This window comes from Acanthochromis polyacanthus, chromosome 2 (assembly GCF_021347895.1).
Source record: "Acanthochromis polyacanthus isolate Apoly-LR-REF ecotype Palm Island chromosome 2, KAUST_Apoly_ChrSc, whole genome shotgun sequence".
In the NCBI taxonomy this organism is placed as follows: domain Eukaryota; kingdom Metazoa; phylum Chordata; class Actinopteri; family Pomacentridae; genus Acanthochromis; species Acanthochromis polyacanthus.
In genome coordinates, this window is record NC_067114.1 from 28,046,245 (window position 1) to 28,063,117 (window position 16,873).

Genomic DNA, 16,873 nt, shown 5'->3' on the forward strand with positions numbered 1-16,873 from the left:
ACTAAATCAAGACATGACTGCTTGTTAGCAGAATAAATATAATAAGAGTTAACAGCTGATCATTGGTTAATGATATTTACACGATTGCAACTGACAGACATGATCACTTGGGTTAGTCTGGATAATGCAAAGACAAGAACTAAAAGTATTTCATTACAGATTTTGGGAAACACCACTGATGAATAATTCTAACAGCAAGCAAACAAAAATGAAACATTAACAGTTGTGCAACCCTAATTGCGGCAAGTCTGTTTAGCTAATTAACAAATGAACAAACCCGTCAATAAATAAAGACCTCACTGCTTGGATGAAGTTCAAGGACTGCAGCGTTGCTTTACTCCCTCCAGCCTACTTCCATGTGTCTTTTTTTGATCTGTCATCATATTCCTGTCATCACCTTTTTCTCCTCTTTGTTTTGTCTACATTGTTCATTTCTCCTGCAGTTCCCTCATTGTCTATCATCTTGTCTGTCATCTGCCATGAGTTTGGCCTTTTTCCAAGCTTGGTACAAATTCACATATACTCCTAGTATTTTATCTTTAAGTCTTTTCTCTGGGTTTGCTCCTCCACCCTTACTTTTACCTTCTCTCCTGTGCATTCCTCTCTTTTGTCTCCCTGCAATCCTTTCGCCTCTTGGGGCTGCTTGTTGCTTGCCCTATCTTTGTATTATGTCGTTCCTCTCTGTGTCGTTCCTTCCCTGTATTACTCCTGTCAGACCTCTAAAGTCTGTCGTCATCTCCTGGGAACATGTCACGTCAATCTCAACGAGTAGGCTTCTAAGCTGTGCCAGACGATCAGTTGGTCAATCTACATTTGAACCAGTTTTGAGTGCCTGTCTGTGTGAGTTTGCACGTTGACTGTTCTTCACCTGCCTACATCTGGTATACACATGCTTATTTACACACATAAAAGGTCTTTTTTTCCCTTCTTATGTTATGGTAAGGTTTTTGGTTGTGGCTGTATTCGTAACTTCAACATTTCTGGTTGCCGTAGTGTCAGTGAAGGGAGAGATTGAGGTGATAGCATTGGCTCAAGAATGGAAGAAACTCCCCTGAGAGTGGGTGCAGGGTGAGGAATGTTTGAAAGATTGGAATATGCATACAGAAGATATACAGAAGAAAATGAGTTGGATGGCCCCAGGCAGGACAGTAAATGAGAAGGAAAAGACTGATATAACTGAAGTGTTGACGGAGTGAGATAGAGCCTAAGGACCACAACGTATGAGTTAAACAAAGGAGACATGCTTACGGTTGAACTGATATATCAAATTTACTCTCCTCTTTTCGGTCAATTGTTCAGTCTCAGCCAGTATATTAAAATTAATTGGATCATTCCTGAAGTGTAGTAGCAACTCATCTTGCAGCTGCAGCGAGCTAAATCTGCTTGGAGGTAATTGAATGAAAGTTTAGTTTCGAGGAAAAGAAGGCTAACAACAAACTTGTGGTTTAAAAAAGTGGCACTGCAAGGGCTTTGGATTTACTTTCTTAGTTTTTTTTTTTTTCCTCTATGAGAGACAGGATCATAAAGTATGGGGCACTCGTCACAAACACACATCTCAGCCTTGACAAGGCAATTAGAGAAGAGTAGCTTATCATGTGCTCAACATTTCATTTAGCTCAAGGTGAAGATGCATCAAGATCCATGTCATGAAATCCTTCGAGAAGGTGGTGATGAGGTGATTGCACACAAATATTAAGAATAACACAGCTCAATACATGTAATAAGTCAGTCTGACAAAAAGGAAATATATCACAAAGGCGCAGTAAGAAGTGAAATGTCAGGAGAAAGCGTTCCTGAATTATTGGAAAGCAGCGCAATGTATAAAATGTCAGTTACAGTTAGAAAGTTAATGAAAGAGTGAAGTAAGTCAAGAGGTAAAAGAGAGAGACAGATGAAACGGACGCTGATAGACAGACTGGCATTGCAAGAGATGCAGCAAGAGAGATGACGAAAGCTCAGCAGAAGTGAGACACAGCGGATTGAAGAGCAGTAAGAAGGGAATTTGATTTTTGTCAGCCTCTTTTGACTTCCAGCTTCAACTGACTTGAGCATGAAGACAAATGTCAGAATGAAGAAGTTAGTGCTGGAGTTTTGTTTCCATTTTTTCCATTGGTAATTATAATTCTAGCATATACTGAAACCACTTCAGTTTGTGAGACTCGGAGTTAACAGGGAAGTGCCAAATGGGAGTTTTCAAAATGAAACTTAAGAACAAATGCTTTACTGAATTCCTAATTCTGGCAGTGGATATGTGGGAGTCTAGCTTCAGGGTGGCAGTGGGGAAAATTGGGACCAATAAGCTATTGGACATGAACTGTGACAGCCCATTATTATTTTTAATTGAATACAGCCAACAGAGACATGCTGCAGTACTGGCATAAGCTGTAATTTCAAATCATAATTACAACATATTTTGGGAAGGTATTACAGCCACATTTGTAGCTTTCCCCCCCATATTTCTTGAATTGCATGTAAATACATTAGTCTTTTAGGCTTACACTTTTCCATAAGTATACTTTTTTGTTCTCACTGCCACAAGAAGTCGAGTATACACTAATAAAAATATGGAACAGCCCTTAAAGTTCAGCTGCATAATTGTCTTCTTAGGAAAGAGTTCAGTACTTTAGCATTATGGATTGTATGTGCCAAGACAGCTTCCCACTAAAGCAGAGTCTTCATGAGCAATAACGGCAACAACAACAAAAGTAAATTACACAAGTTATATTCTTTTGACTTCATAAAGACAGACCCAGCAGAACATTGAACACCCTGCTAGACATCTAAAAATACTTCAGTGAGTGGCAAGAGTTGAAGAACATTTCTAGTACGTATAGAAATGAACATTTATAAAGTTTTGAGTCTCAGTTCTGACACAGTCTCTAGATACAAGCTGCTGTAGCATGAAGAGGTCACTTCAGTCACCACTGTTACAGAAACACTAAGATGCTTAGTGTTTAGTGTTATGTGTCTGCATGAACTTTAAAAGTTCTGTATGCATGATGACAGATTGCCAGTGCTTGTTGCAAGACATGCATTCCTGTAATTTCTTACATATGGTGGAAAGCACACAAGCAGTCCTAACCACTTCATTAACTTTTAATTTCCCATTTGAGTAAGTCAGAAAATAGAAAGCAATAATTTTTGTCTGATGTTTGTTAACTGCTATGGAATCAAAGGAAAAAAGTACATCACAAAAGCCTCTGTGCAATAATCCTCATTAAAGCTAATGTACAGAGACAATATTAGTGGTTTGGTAAGTTACACACCAGGCCGTCATTGTGTGTTCTTTAATATATGACACTCGGTACACTACTTCATTCTCTGGCAACCAGTCTCTGAAACCACTGTAACAGGCTAATGCCTGTTACAGTGGTTTCAGTGCTGTTTTAAAGACTTGAATACAGCATCAAAGACTATTCAATAGCAGCTCTCAAATCTAATTTCTTTAAACCTAATGTTGGCAGAAAAAGTTCCTAACCTCTCACCAAACCCCCCTCCCATCTCTTTCGTTCTCTCTCTGTCTAGAGCTAATAGATGGGACCCCCACCTTGAAAATCAACCACGGCTCTGGCACAGTGGTGCTACAGTTGCCAGGCAACGTGAATGTGGCAGACAGGCGGTGGCATCGGCTGGATGTCCGCAGCAACAGCAAGGTGGGAAGCTTCATCCATTTAACTTCAACCACCACTTATTTAGCAAATAAGCTCCAGATATATTCACACTGCTTTATAGTGGCATATGAAAAACATGCTTTATGTAATTTTTGTAGGTCTACGGTTTTATCACTACAAGAAACATTTTTATCGTACTTTTATGATACTTTCTGAGAAATGTAAGATGCCTATTACCAGTAACGTAATTTGGCCGTTTTACACCCATGATAGCCTTCATTATTATTATTTATTTTTTTTTTTAAATGTTTTCAGTTTTGCTAGTAATTATGTACAGTGGGGATTGAAAGTTTTGGCACCCCAGGTAAAAATTTGTATTAATGTGCATAAAGAAACAAAGGAAAGATGGAAAAACCTCCCAAGGCCTTTGGGAGGTTTTTCCATCTTTCCCAAAAGTTTGGACACCCTGCAGAGTTTTCCCTTTGGAAAGCTGAGACCTGACAGTGTCATGGATCGTTCACAATCATCATCTGGAAAGACCAGCTGATGTCAGTCTCAAATGTTTTAAATGCCCAGACTCATCTGACCTTGCCCCAACAATCAGCACCATGAGTTCTTCTAAGCAGTTGTCTAGAACACTGAAAGTGAAAATAGTTGACGTAACATAATTAAAAATCTATGGATAGACCTTAAAAGAGCAGCACGTGACAGACAGCCCAGAAATCTCAAAGAACTGAAGGACTTTTGTAAGCAAGAATGGGCGAAGATACCTCAAACAAGAATTGAAAGACTCCTAGCTGGCTAAAAAAAAAAAAAAAAAAAAGCATTTACAAGCTGTGATACTTGCCAAAGGGGGCAGTACAAGGTATTAACTCTGCCGGGTGCCCAAACTTTTGCAAACACCATTATTGTGTTTTCTGTTATTTTGAAAGTGCAAATGGTGGAAATAAAATCTAACTTTTTTTGACATATTATAAGAATGTCTCATCTGTAATTTGATGCATTTTGTAGATTTTTCCATCTTTCCTTGGCTTCTTTATGCACATTAATGCAAATTTTTACCTGGGGTGCCCAAACTGTCAATCCCCACTGTATGAAGTTTACCAGGTGCATTCCAGCTTCTGTGTCTTTTGAGCTTGAACAAATCAGAGATATAATTTATAAAGAGAACCCTAGTGGTGAATGTGTTGTGCATGAGTTAAAAGACGCCAATAAACCCCTAACACAGCATGGCTGTGCAACTGAACTGCACCTGTTTTGGCTTGAAGTTGCAGCATCTTTACTGAACATCCACCTGAAGCATTGTCCTCAGTTTGACTTCATGCAACCTTCAGGTAGTAATAAATGAGTTTTGTTTTGGCAGCTACATTTATAAAATGAATTTGGGTATTTCACACAACTTGAATGTTTATTGGAACAGTCAAATGCATCAAGATGCATAATCAAGACTGTATCCAGCAGGGACGTGACTAGAGCCCAGCTACAGAACAGACAACTCAACTTTTCTCAACTTTAGTGGTGCAGATTTTATATATGAAACTATTGTTGTTTCTGTCACTGTAGCAGCATCTTTGACATTCTAAATAATGTGAGAATAAAAGGCTTTGTGTGTGAGTCTTCATTGGGAATAAAACAAAAAAACAACAACAAAGAGGTGGTGTAACTTATTGTCAACTTTAGAGTAGATTCCACTATTCATCCTATCAATAATTGAGAAAAACATGTCTTCAGAAATACAAAAATATCTAAAAGGAAAGTCGGGATGGAGTGGGTGGTATGATTACAAAGTAGTGTGAATAGAATGTGGCACGATCATACATGTGTGCTGAGTGTGAGTAGTACCCTTCATAAGTCAGGAGACTGTACATATAAGATTGGTGTGGCCATCATGATGTCACCCAGTGATCTTTGAACTACTGTTTTAAAGCCTTGAACTTGGCAACTGACTGCAGAGCAAAAGGCTGGATCTGACTCTGAGTTTGATATGGTAGCAACCTGTCAATTACAATGTAGCCAGTCTCTGTTATTTATTTTTCAAGATTTTTAGTCTTTTTTGCAGTCAGAGGAGTCAGCATTAGAAATAATGCAGATTGAAGGCATTTCATTGGCATCACTTTTCAGCCACAAAAGCTAGAGATACAGTCATGGAAACAATTGTTTGACCACCCTTGTTTTTTTTGTTTTTTGTTTTATAATTTCTTGTTCATTTTAATGCCTGGTACAACTAGAGGTGCATTTACTTGGACAGATATAATGATAACAACAAAAGTAGCTCATAAGAGTTTTATTTAAGAGCTGATATCTAGCCATTCTCTGTGGTTTTCTTGATAACCAAAATCACTTAAATTCTTGCATCAATAGCTATAGTATTGCACTGTCAGAAACAGTGCTTTTAGGCAATCCATGTTTTTTTCTCTCTCTGTTGTAGTCGCATGATACACACAGCAGTTAGTATTTGATTGCATAAAGGCTACTTTTGATGACTGCAGCCATGCATTTTGGCATGCTCTTCACCAGCTTCTGACATCGTTCTACTGTCACAGCATTCATGTTGCACAAACTGAAACAAATTTGCTTTGTTTTTGGGCTTGTGGTCCTCCATTTTGCATATGATGATTTTCCACAGGTTCTCAATTGGATTTAGATCTAGTCATTGAGCAGGCCAAGGCATGGTTTTAATGTTCTGGTCCTATATTCAGATTTTAACTGACCTTGCCGTGTGGCAAGGGGCATTGTCTTGTTGGAAAATCCAGTCACTGGAAGCAGGAAAGAGTTTTCCAGCTGATGAAAGAAGCACTGTTTTGTTTGTACAGAGTAGCCCTGTACATGACCTGGTTCATTCGCCCTTCACACGATCACTGATCCATCCCCATGTTTTACTATAGGGGCAAGACAGTCTGGTTTGTAGGCTTCTCCAGGTTTCCTCCTAAACAGTAAGTTGGCTGGAGTGGGCATCAACTGAAAATTGGATTTATCACTGAAGAGAACCTTAGCCTAATCATCAACAGTCCAAATCTTGTGATCCCAGCAAAGAGTAACCAGGCTTCCCTGTGCCATTTATTGATAAAGGGCTTCTTCTGTGCCCTGTGTGACTTCGAACCAGTTTCAAGAAGTCAGTTTCAAACTGTCCTTGCCTAACAAGTCACTTTTCTTGACAGTGCCCACTCCTTTTTAAGGTTCCTGGAGATCTGACGATGATTCCTGACACAGGAACGGATGAGTGTACACTCATCTTGTGCAGTAGAAAGGTGTTTCCTGCTGTGACCAGCTAGCAATTCGGTAGTGCCATGTTTGGCTTGTTTTTTCTATATGTAATGTCTTGGACATCTTTAGTTTTTTCGCTACCTGTCTCTCACTCATGCCAATTTCCAGCAGTGCAAAGAGGGCTGCCTTTGTGACTTCACAAAATTCTTTTGTTTTAGGCATTATGTGAGAGCTGACAACTTCTGAGTTGTGCTACGGCTTGAATGTAAGCAGAAAACCACTCTAGACCTTTGCATGTGTAGTGCTGCTTATGACATGAAATGGCCCCTTATATACCCTGGGAATACAATTAAGCTTCGGCATGTCAAACAAGACATAAAGTATTATGCAAGCTGCATTTGTCGTGTTCATAGTATTCTTCAGGTAATATAGCTGAAATTGTACCCAGCATTAAAATGATGAAGAAATTGAAGAAAACAAGGGTGGTCTAATAATTTTGTCCGTGGCTGTATGTTTTATATACAGCCTATTTGTTCCTTGGAACATCATGGGGTCAGTATCATGATCTGTGTTACTCTCTTGAGTGGAGAGCAAACATCCAATTCTGTGTTGGAATATCAGCAAGAAAGAAATACATTAGACAGCCTACAGCAATAGAGCAATGAGCCAGGCAAGATGTTTTGAGTAGGATTCCTGTTTCAAGAGGTGCTGGACATGTCTTGAGGAGCAACAAGAGGTTAGGACAACTTCCATGAGCATAACTCTCAAAAATGTCCAAAACATGGAACATATTGTGCATCAGAAGTGTAGGATCACCATCAAGGAAATTGCTAACACCGTCAATGTACTTTTAACATGCACTGCCAAGTTAATGCCCAGGCTCATAACTCAGAAGCACTGCTATGCCCCAAGCCTGAAAGAATCTCCATCGACAGGCCCAGGATGACCCAATCATCAGGATTATTACTGCATATGAGAGTTGGATCTACAGATAAGGCCCAGGAACAAAATAGTAGTCTCTGCAGTGGAATAAACCGCGGTCTTTCAAACTGAAGAAGGCACATCAGTTCTGGAAGTTGACCAAGAGCATGCTCCTTATTTTCAGTCATCAACGTTCAGTGGATTGTGCATCCCAGTGAGGCAGACTGCCAACAAAGACTTTCATGGTAGTGTCCTGAAGGAGAACATTTGGTGGAAATGACCTGAACTGTTGCACAATGGCTATTAGGTGCTCTATCATGAAAACATACCCACTCAAAGCACATGAAAGATGCCCATATTTTTGGCTATATGGACACAAATATTGCTCTCTGTCCACCTCACTTGCCAGATGTAACTTCCTGAGATTGTTCCCTTTCCCCAAAATGAAATTCCAGCTGAAGGATTGCTGTTGTGACACAGAAAAGGAGATCCAGTGTACATTGCAGACACTGCTGGACACAGTGCTGGGAGTGGTGTCTCACTGCACAAGGTCACAACTTTAGCATGGATAGTAGGCAAATTTTGTTACTGCTTTTTATAGGTGCAGTATTGAAACTTTGTGATCACATCTTGTATTTGATTTCTGTTCCCATTTTCATATATCACAAGAAGAGTAACAAATTAATCCTGTAGTTCAGTTGTACATATTGCATGTGACAAACCTGAAATTTTACCTCAGTCTATCTGTCAGTGTTTATATCCTTATTTCTACAATGATTGTATGGTTGAGAGTTTGTACAACATTTATGTGAATGCATTGCAGCTATAAACTTCAGTTGATATATGTAGTTAAATAAGGAAATGTATGGCACTCATGGATTGTTGAGCAGCAGAAAGTTTCCACTCTACATTCGAGTATTTATTGGTGGATAGTGCTAAAGATTACCAGCATGCACAACATCCTCATGTGATGCACTTATTTCAACTGGTGTCTTCTGTCTTTCTTGTAAAATCTTAACATAATCATATGTCAACATCATAGACTCAAGCAGACTACAAATATCACCATGGCTTCATTCAAGTGTGATTCATACAATTATTTCCTAGTAATCGAAACAGGGTAGATGTTAGTGATTTAGGATTATAAAAGTGTCTGTACTCCACAGCACAAAAGGAGATAATTGTGGTAAGAGTGAGACGAATGATTGCAATAGTCCTCCTTTGACATTCTCCGCCCAGGATAATTTCAAGTGAATTCAATTAGAGTGAAATTAAGCTAATCTTCATTTGACTGAGAACCGCTTGCAGCTCTTTACCTCCAAGGATTCCAATTCCCAGTGGTTTCCCCCTCTTAAATATCAACAAGACAGTGGCTGATTCTATTTTTTAGAGGCTTTGATATAATCCACACTGATAGCCTCAAGCTTCACAGTCTCATTATGAGCTTAAGACACCTAAAAGTTGCAGGATTGGCTGCGTCTCAGCTGTCTTTCATCCCGATGTCCCAAACTCATTTAATCGAGGACCACTTCAGTAAAAGCACACAAGTCAGATTTTTGTCTGTACTCTATAGGATAAAAGCCCTTCCATACTTAGCACCATCAGACGCCTCTTTAAAACCTAAAATTGAAAAACTACACTCATGTTACCCTTAAGTTATTAATTGCTTAATTTAGCTGGCACAGACCTATAATGGACAGACTGGCGACCTGTCCAGGGTGTCCCCTGCCTTTGCCCGAGTCAGCTGGGATAGGCTCCAGCATCCCCTGCGACCCTATTGAGGATAAAGCGGTCTATAGAGAATGGATGGATGGAGACCTATAATGCTCCCTTACACACACACACACACACACACACACACACACACACACACACACACACACACACACACACACACACACACACACACACACACACACACCACCTTACACTAGGTCTCACTACTTTATTAAGCAAAGTAATACCATCAGGAAGCTTGCCTTGCTACTAGATCTGTGACTGAAATATGTGTGAAATTTGTTTCTTTTACCAAACTGGTCAATCCGATACCACACAATCACTGTGACAAAAACACACCACTTTTGTTCATCTTTTTGTTTGTTAAATTTAATTTGAATGAAAACAGCTGCCGGGTCAGCTTGACTTCTATACATTTGTAAACACAGAGTACATTTACTCAGGACTGAAACTGAGAGCAGCCAAATGAATGCATGCACCAAGACTGGCATTATTCTGAATTGCATGAATGCCAGAATACACTGAGACTTTTGTTATTACAACTGGAATTATTTTGCATCACAATTGTATTTTTCTAAATCATGTGTGAATCTATTCATTTGTCATGGATAGTCAGCAGCAGCTCGTCCAACCTGCTCGTGTGACAGCATGAATCCAACTCAGCAAGGACAGTACTGCTGTCAGGAGATTTATTGTGCAATTCAACAGCCAAGAAACAAACACTGTCTCATTGTACTTCTTAAGGAATTATAGCCATTGATAGATAAGTAAAGCCATCTGAAACCACAGTCTGGAAACTTGTAAATAAGTGTTTCCCTCCTGTGGGTGTCAGATGTTGATATATGAAGTGTGTATTAACATTTAATCCTGCAACCAGCCACTGTTTATGTGACATAATCAACTGAACTGATCTTTCTGAACAATTAGCTGTTTTTTTTATTTTATTATACCTACTGTTGAGGTGGAGAGAAGGACATAAAATGTGGGATAACACAGTCGGCAGAAGATACATAGCAAGTGGTCCTTGGCAAGAATTTATAGTGTATGTGCTGAGGCACTGGGTTGCACCTGGTTTTAAGGCCACATAAAAAGCTTGAAGTTGTAAATGTGACTCTGTCGTGTAACTGTAAGGAGTAAAAGCATGCCAAACCCCCATGTATACAAAACCTTTTTACTCCGCCAAAAAAACACGGCAAAGTTATGTGACAATTGGTGCACCTTTTTCTGTCTGTCTCCTAGCAACATTAGTCAAAAATGGACTACCGGATTTGGATGAAATTTTCAGGAAGTGTCAGGAATGACACAAGGACCAAGTGATTAGATTTTGGCAGCAGTGATCCAGATTATAGTCTGGATCCACGGACTTGTTAAAAATTTCTGTATTATTGCGAGATAGCAGCACAGCATCACTGTAACTGTGAATACAAGCGACAAATCAACTTATCGGGATTTTTCCATCGGAAATGATGCAGAGGTGTTTCTGAATCCAAACAATTCCTGCCACCCGCTACATATTTAGAGCGCACGATTTGGTATCTGTACATAACATACACACGCATTACACGCCTGTGCTCAGTGCAAAGTCATTTTGTTTGTGGGTACATCTACACCAGTTAAAAAATTCGACACACCTTCTCATTCAATTACTATTTTATACATTGTAGATGAATAGTGAAGACATAAAAACAAAAAAAGAGTGCATTTGGAACTATGTTGTGTACAAAAAAGTGTTAGTCTTCAATATTAATCCACAATATAGAAAACAGTACAAATAAATAAATGGCATTGAATGAGGAGGTGTGTCTAAACTTTTGACTGGTAGTGTTTATTAAATGGCTTCATTCTATGCTGTCGTGATTTCTGATCATCAATAACTTAGAAGCAAATGCTTATTTTCTGAATAAAATGATGCATTATAGAATGAACAGCCTTGGTGGAGTACTGCATTCTCTCAGTGCTTTTCTAGTTATTTTAGTAGCATTTGCCAACCAATTACTTTTCAGGAAAACTTGAACAACTGCTTCTCAATATCCACCAGCAGGACTTAAAGATCTTAAAACAGGTCTTGAAGTGTGAATTAATTTTTTGTTCCTATGTTTTACTCAGTAGATAGGTCGTCTTTTGTCATTAAAACTGCAAAAATGAAGTATAAAAAATAGCTATATACTGTATTAATTATTGGGTGCTGATTAATCTCAAACTGAATTTTGTTCACTAATCTTCAACAGTTAGTTTCCAGCTGTTGTAGTATATGACATAGTTGTGCAATGAAGACTTTGGTTGATGTGAACTGGAACACTCATACAAAAGAATAAACAAAGCAAACATGCTATTTCATGTGACCCAACACATAAACCATGTGTAACTAGCATTATCCAGTTAGAAAACCTTTTTTGTAATCTTCCACAGCTGGTATGTTTTCACTCAGAGTGAATAACCACAAAACTTTCAGTTGTTGGACATATTAAACATAACAATAACAACATTTCTCTTATCTGTCCTGACAACACAAATACAAAAGCTTTTGCCACAGATGTGTAAAAAGTAAATTCACGGGTGCTGAGTTTTATCACACTAATGGCTGGAACTGTATGCTAAATAAACTGGCACATACACAGAGTCATTTCGATGATTTTCATGCCAATTTTTAGGATGTGTGAGCCAATAGACTAAATTCTCACAGAAAACACTGCCGTCCTTTTAAAGACTGTATTATTATACTGTCTAAGTGCATCATAGCAAGTGTGATGGGAGCTGTCATGCACTGGATGTATAGGTTGTCATGAATGTTGCTTAACCACATTTTTCATTACTTGTTAAGACACCAAGTGCATAAGTTTACAAGTTCGAGATGTGAAGTCTCATTAATGTGCATGCATGAACAAGAGACGTCACTGACAACAGTGCAGTATTAACCACTAATGAAAGAACTGTGAGTCAGACTCTGCTTCCGCTACAGCAATAATGCTCAGAGATCACTTGACAGCAACAGAAAAGACCCTCATAATGCAGATAAACAAGGCCTTCATAAATAAACTGTCTCTGACATTATTTCTATACAACATGTCCTGATTTGTTTTTCACTTCAGGAAGTACGTTTCACCCTGGATCGATGTTCAGGTGCAGCAGTGATGGAAATGGAGGGTCTGGGGAGCTGGCTGACAACAGAAGACCACTCTTCCTGTGAGGTGATGGGTGTTACACCCAACACTGACAGGTACACACAAACACCTGAACAGACACATGTGTGCCTCAATTTTTGTAACAAGTGTGACTTTACGTGTTGCGTTGTTCAATTTGCTTTTAGTCTGGACCATGTACGTATACATTCTCGTTTTTCAATTCAAATCAAATCAAACTTTATTTTTATAATACTTTTCATACCGGTAAATGCAACACAAAGTGCTTTACAACATTTAAAAATATTAAAAACAAGGAAACCCATCCCTCCCTCCCTCTACATACATATATGCACATGACTGCACATGCACACACACACACACACACATACTGTGTTTTTCTATCATTGTGGGGACATACCATTGATTCCCATTCATATCTAACCCCTAACCCTTACCCTAACCCTAACCTTAAGCCAGACCAAAACAATGCCTAACCCTAAAGAAACGTTTTTTGCACTTTTGCTTTTATCAGTAACAACAACATGGCCAAGAAAACACTGTTTAAACTTGTGGGGACCGAAATGAGGTCCCCACAAGTGACATTGTTTTTGGTTTTCCTACAGTTGTGGGGACATTAGGTCCCCACAAGTATAGCCAGCACCTGAGCACACACACACGCACACACACACACACGTATGCCCACACGTACACACACACACACGCACGCACACACACTCTCACCACTAACTGTAGGTTAGTGGTTAGGTTCCATTTTAAAATGGAACTAGTCAAAGAAAGGCATGCTTTCTTGTTTCCGTTGCAGATTTGAATCAAATTTTGAATGTGGTTACTGCAGTGTGCTAAATCACTGCTGTTTCAGTTATTTAAAAGAAAAATAAACAGAAGCTCCTTAAACACGTTAAACATAAATCGAATTTGCAATATATTGCAAACTAATTATTAAATAGAATTTGTTTAATCATAGTTTGTGCTTAGTATGTCATGTCTGCACTTATTAAAAATAGTTATTAAAGTGTGTTTTGTTAATTTCTGTGTGGAAGTAGGCGAGCAGGTGACCAAGATCGCTCTTAATGTTTGCTTATATCAAATTTTGAATGGAGACAGCTCTCCTTTGCTTGTAGCATATTAGTACTGAGTCCAGTCTTTTTTCATGACTGAGATCCCTTTTCAATGCCATGAGGGAATTTATTCAAATTTGGCACAAATTCTACTTGGATTCGAGGAACTGATTAGATGTTCGAGGCCAAAGGTGAATTGTCACTGTGACCTTATGTCCATCCCATTCTTGTGAAAAAATCTCTGAATGCCTTGAGTGATTTTTGTTACATCTGGCACAAATGTTTACTTAAACTCAAGCGTGGATTGTTTAGAATTTTATAGTGAAAGGTCAAAGATCACCGTGAACTCACAAAATGTCTAAAAATTCACAAACTTCACCAGTTGACAGAGCCATGCATCAGTCATGCAGTGTTGTAGTTTTGACCACATATGAAATGGAGCCCCTCCAAATATTTGTAAGATATTCAGTCTTAGATATAAATGATGGTTCATGTCTAAAATGTCTAGTGAAAGAACAAAAACCTTATTAAATTCAAGTTACAAAATGCTATAGTTCCAGAGTATTTACACTGAAAACACTACTTTAGTTTTGCTAATAGAAAACAAATACACATCTGCCATACTTTTGGGCACAGGCTCAGATATACAGCATTCATATGCTCTAATATTAGGATCATCACCTGAAGATCAAATTAATAATTTGATTTTGGATTTGCAGCCTGCCATTTTACTGTTGTGACACTGCAAAAAAAATGTTAGCAACAGTGTCATAAAATGTAATAGATTTGCATTTCAACATTTTCTTTCTTAGAATTTTCCCATCCTTCTGACAACTGTCCCCTGCATGTATTAGTTGTGCTAGTTGGTATATGCATGGCTCAGTGGGTAGAGTGGCCATCTTACAACCAGAGGGTTGCCGGTTCGATCCTTGGCCCAGAGAGCTCATGTCGTGGTGTCCCTGAGCAAGACACCGAACCCCTAATTGCTCCTGATGGGTCGTGGTTAGCGCCTTGCATGGCAGCTTCTGTCATCAGTGTGTGAATATGTGCGTGAATGGGTGAATGTGACATAAAATGTAAAGCACTTTGGGTATCTTTCAGGTATAGTAAAGCGCTATATAAATACAGACCATTGTATCCACATCTCTGTTTGTTTCAGACATCTCAACATGAGTCAGGTGCTCCAGCTCGGCGGTGTGAACGAGGACATCCCCTACATCTACCCTCAGCTTCAGCACAAACACTTCACCGGCTGCATCCGTAACCTCATCGTGGACAGCAAGGTAACACACCAGAATACTGTGGCGCCCATACACACCCATACAGAACCACACAACCATTAGCACACTAGCATGCAAGCAAACGCAAACTCACACCTGCATTCGAGCTGATAAATGGATTAATAACAAGTTCCAACATTCACAGTACCCTTGTGCCACGTAAGAGAGGTTTTTACGCTTTTAACTAGAACCTCAAAGCATTTTCAAATGCTACACACATTCACTTTAAGAGTGAAATGGAATAGGAACATTTCCACTCATGCCCAGTCTGACTTCAAGTCAGTACTTTGAAGTAACCTTCTGTTGCTCTGTTGGAGTTAAAAAGTCAAGGACTCCATGCTCAACCATGACAATCTGAGCCCAACCCCAACTAAACCCAAATCACTTCTGTATGAACACAGGACTCTGGTTTGATGGCCTTGTGTGAACTTGCTGCCTTCTAAAGCCTAAAATGTAGGTGAAAATAGCCTTTAATGCAACATTTTTTAGCTTGACATCAAATAAACCTGTGACTAACTTTTAAATTTTGACCCTGTTAGTCCAAAACTGTTAAGGATGCCAGCCATAGCCGGTATTTAGACATAAATGTCAGTCTTTTTAGACTGGATTCCCAAAGGAGCAGACTATTTAAGATGCAGGTTTCCTGACAATCAAAAACAAAGTAACAAATTATTAATTAAATATGTGTGCTTCAAAGATGCTGGATTTACTGCTCCAATATAGAATGTGTTACTGACTTACTATTTTTATATTACCCTTGTTACTTGTGAGAAGTATCTTCTCATAGTGCTTGCATGTATTCAAAAGTGTCAATTGTGATTTAAACTGAATTCATATATGGTGTAAATTGTCCTTTACATTTACACACGTTTTCAGTCTGGTCATGACATTGTTGCATTCTCCATATAAGGGGAAGCTGAATAGGAGGGCAGCAGTGGTCCACATCTTTTATGATACTCTCAAAGCAGGGAACAGAATTTCTAACAGGATGTTTTTGCTACAGTAGTGTTGCAGCAATTTTGAACACTGCAATAGTGGCCACTTAAAATTAAATAAGAGAAACAAGCAACTACTGAATCTTGCTGGACTCTTGAGTGAAGTTCTTCAAATGCTCGAGATGTTGAATATATGCATGGTGTTATTAAAGAATAAAAAAAAAAACTTATGTGGAGAGTCAAAACTGTGATGAACCCTGGTCTGCTTTTTAATGCAGATGAGCAGGACTTTTTATTTAAAGCTGAGTCGCATATTTTATCAAAACATTTCTTGATATGAAAAACTAGCAAAACTGCATATAAAATAACCTCCCTTGAAATTAGGGATATAAGAATATACATGCACCCAGGCAAATGCAATTGCATCTTTAGCTAGAGCTGCAGCAAAACTCAACTTTTCTCTCTTGAAACCAATTCCACCAACTTAACTCAAGGCATCTGCTCATACTGTGTTTGTTGTGTTTCTTCTTTAAAATGAAGCATATAAACCTCAGAGTATGGACTTTAACAACACAGCGGAGATTGGTTTGTGCAGTTTAGGTTGATATTGCTCCAGATAATTTACGATATTGTATTTTTCGGGTCACAACAACAACATCAACCACAAAAAAGTGTTAGTAATGTGAGCCTAATACGATAATCTTACTACTGCTCAACTTATCAGTCACTTCTGGCCAATATCTGAATTAATGAGGTAAGTATCGGCACAAACCATTCCATTACTAGGCCTCTGCTTTTTCGATGCATACTGTACACACTTGCTGTTGTTCCAACATTAGCACAGGTGCTATATTGTGACAGATTTTCAGTAAACTGGGTTTTGAGTCTGACCTGATTTCATAAGCAAGCCTGTTATTTAATAAATTATAATCAAATGTGTTTAATACGTATAATTGCCTAATTTATAAGTCTGAAGCGTCTTTT

The 16,873-nt window shown here is 38.7% G+C and overlaps 1 protein-coding gene across 1 annotated transcript in view; it reads left to right on the top strand.

Moving 5' to 3' along the window:
- Nucleotides 1–16,873, top strand: part of si:ch211-186j3.6 (neural-cadherin) — a 416,158-nt gene that overhangs the window by 310,332 nt on the left and 88,953 nt on the right. The window contains exons 28-30 of the mRNA XM_051944931.1: nucleotides 3,526–3,653; nucleotides 12,563–12,690; nucleotides 14,834–14,957. Coding sequence (XP_051800891.1) covers nucleotides 3,526–3,653; nucleotides 12,563–12,690; nucleotides 14,834–14,957 — 380 coding nt within the window. The remainder of the gene's footprint in view (nucleotides 1–3,525; nucleotides 3,654–12,562; nucleotides 12,691–14,833; nucleotides 14,958–16,873) is intronic.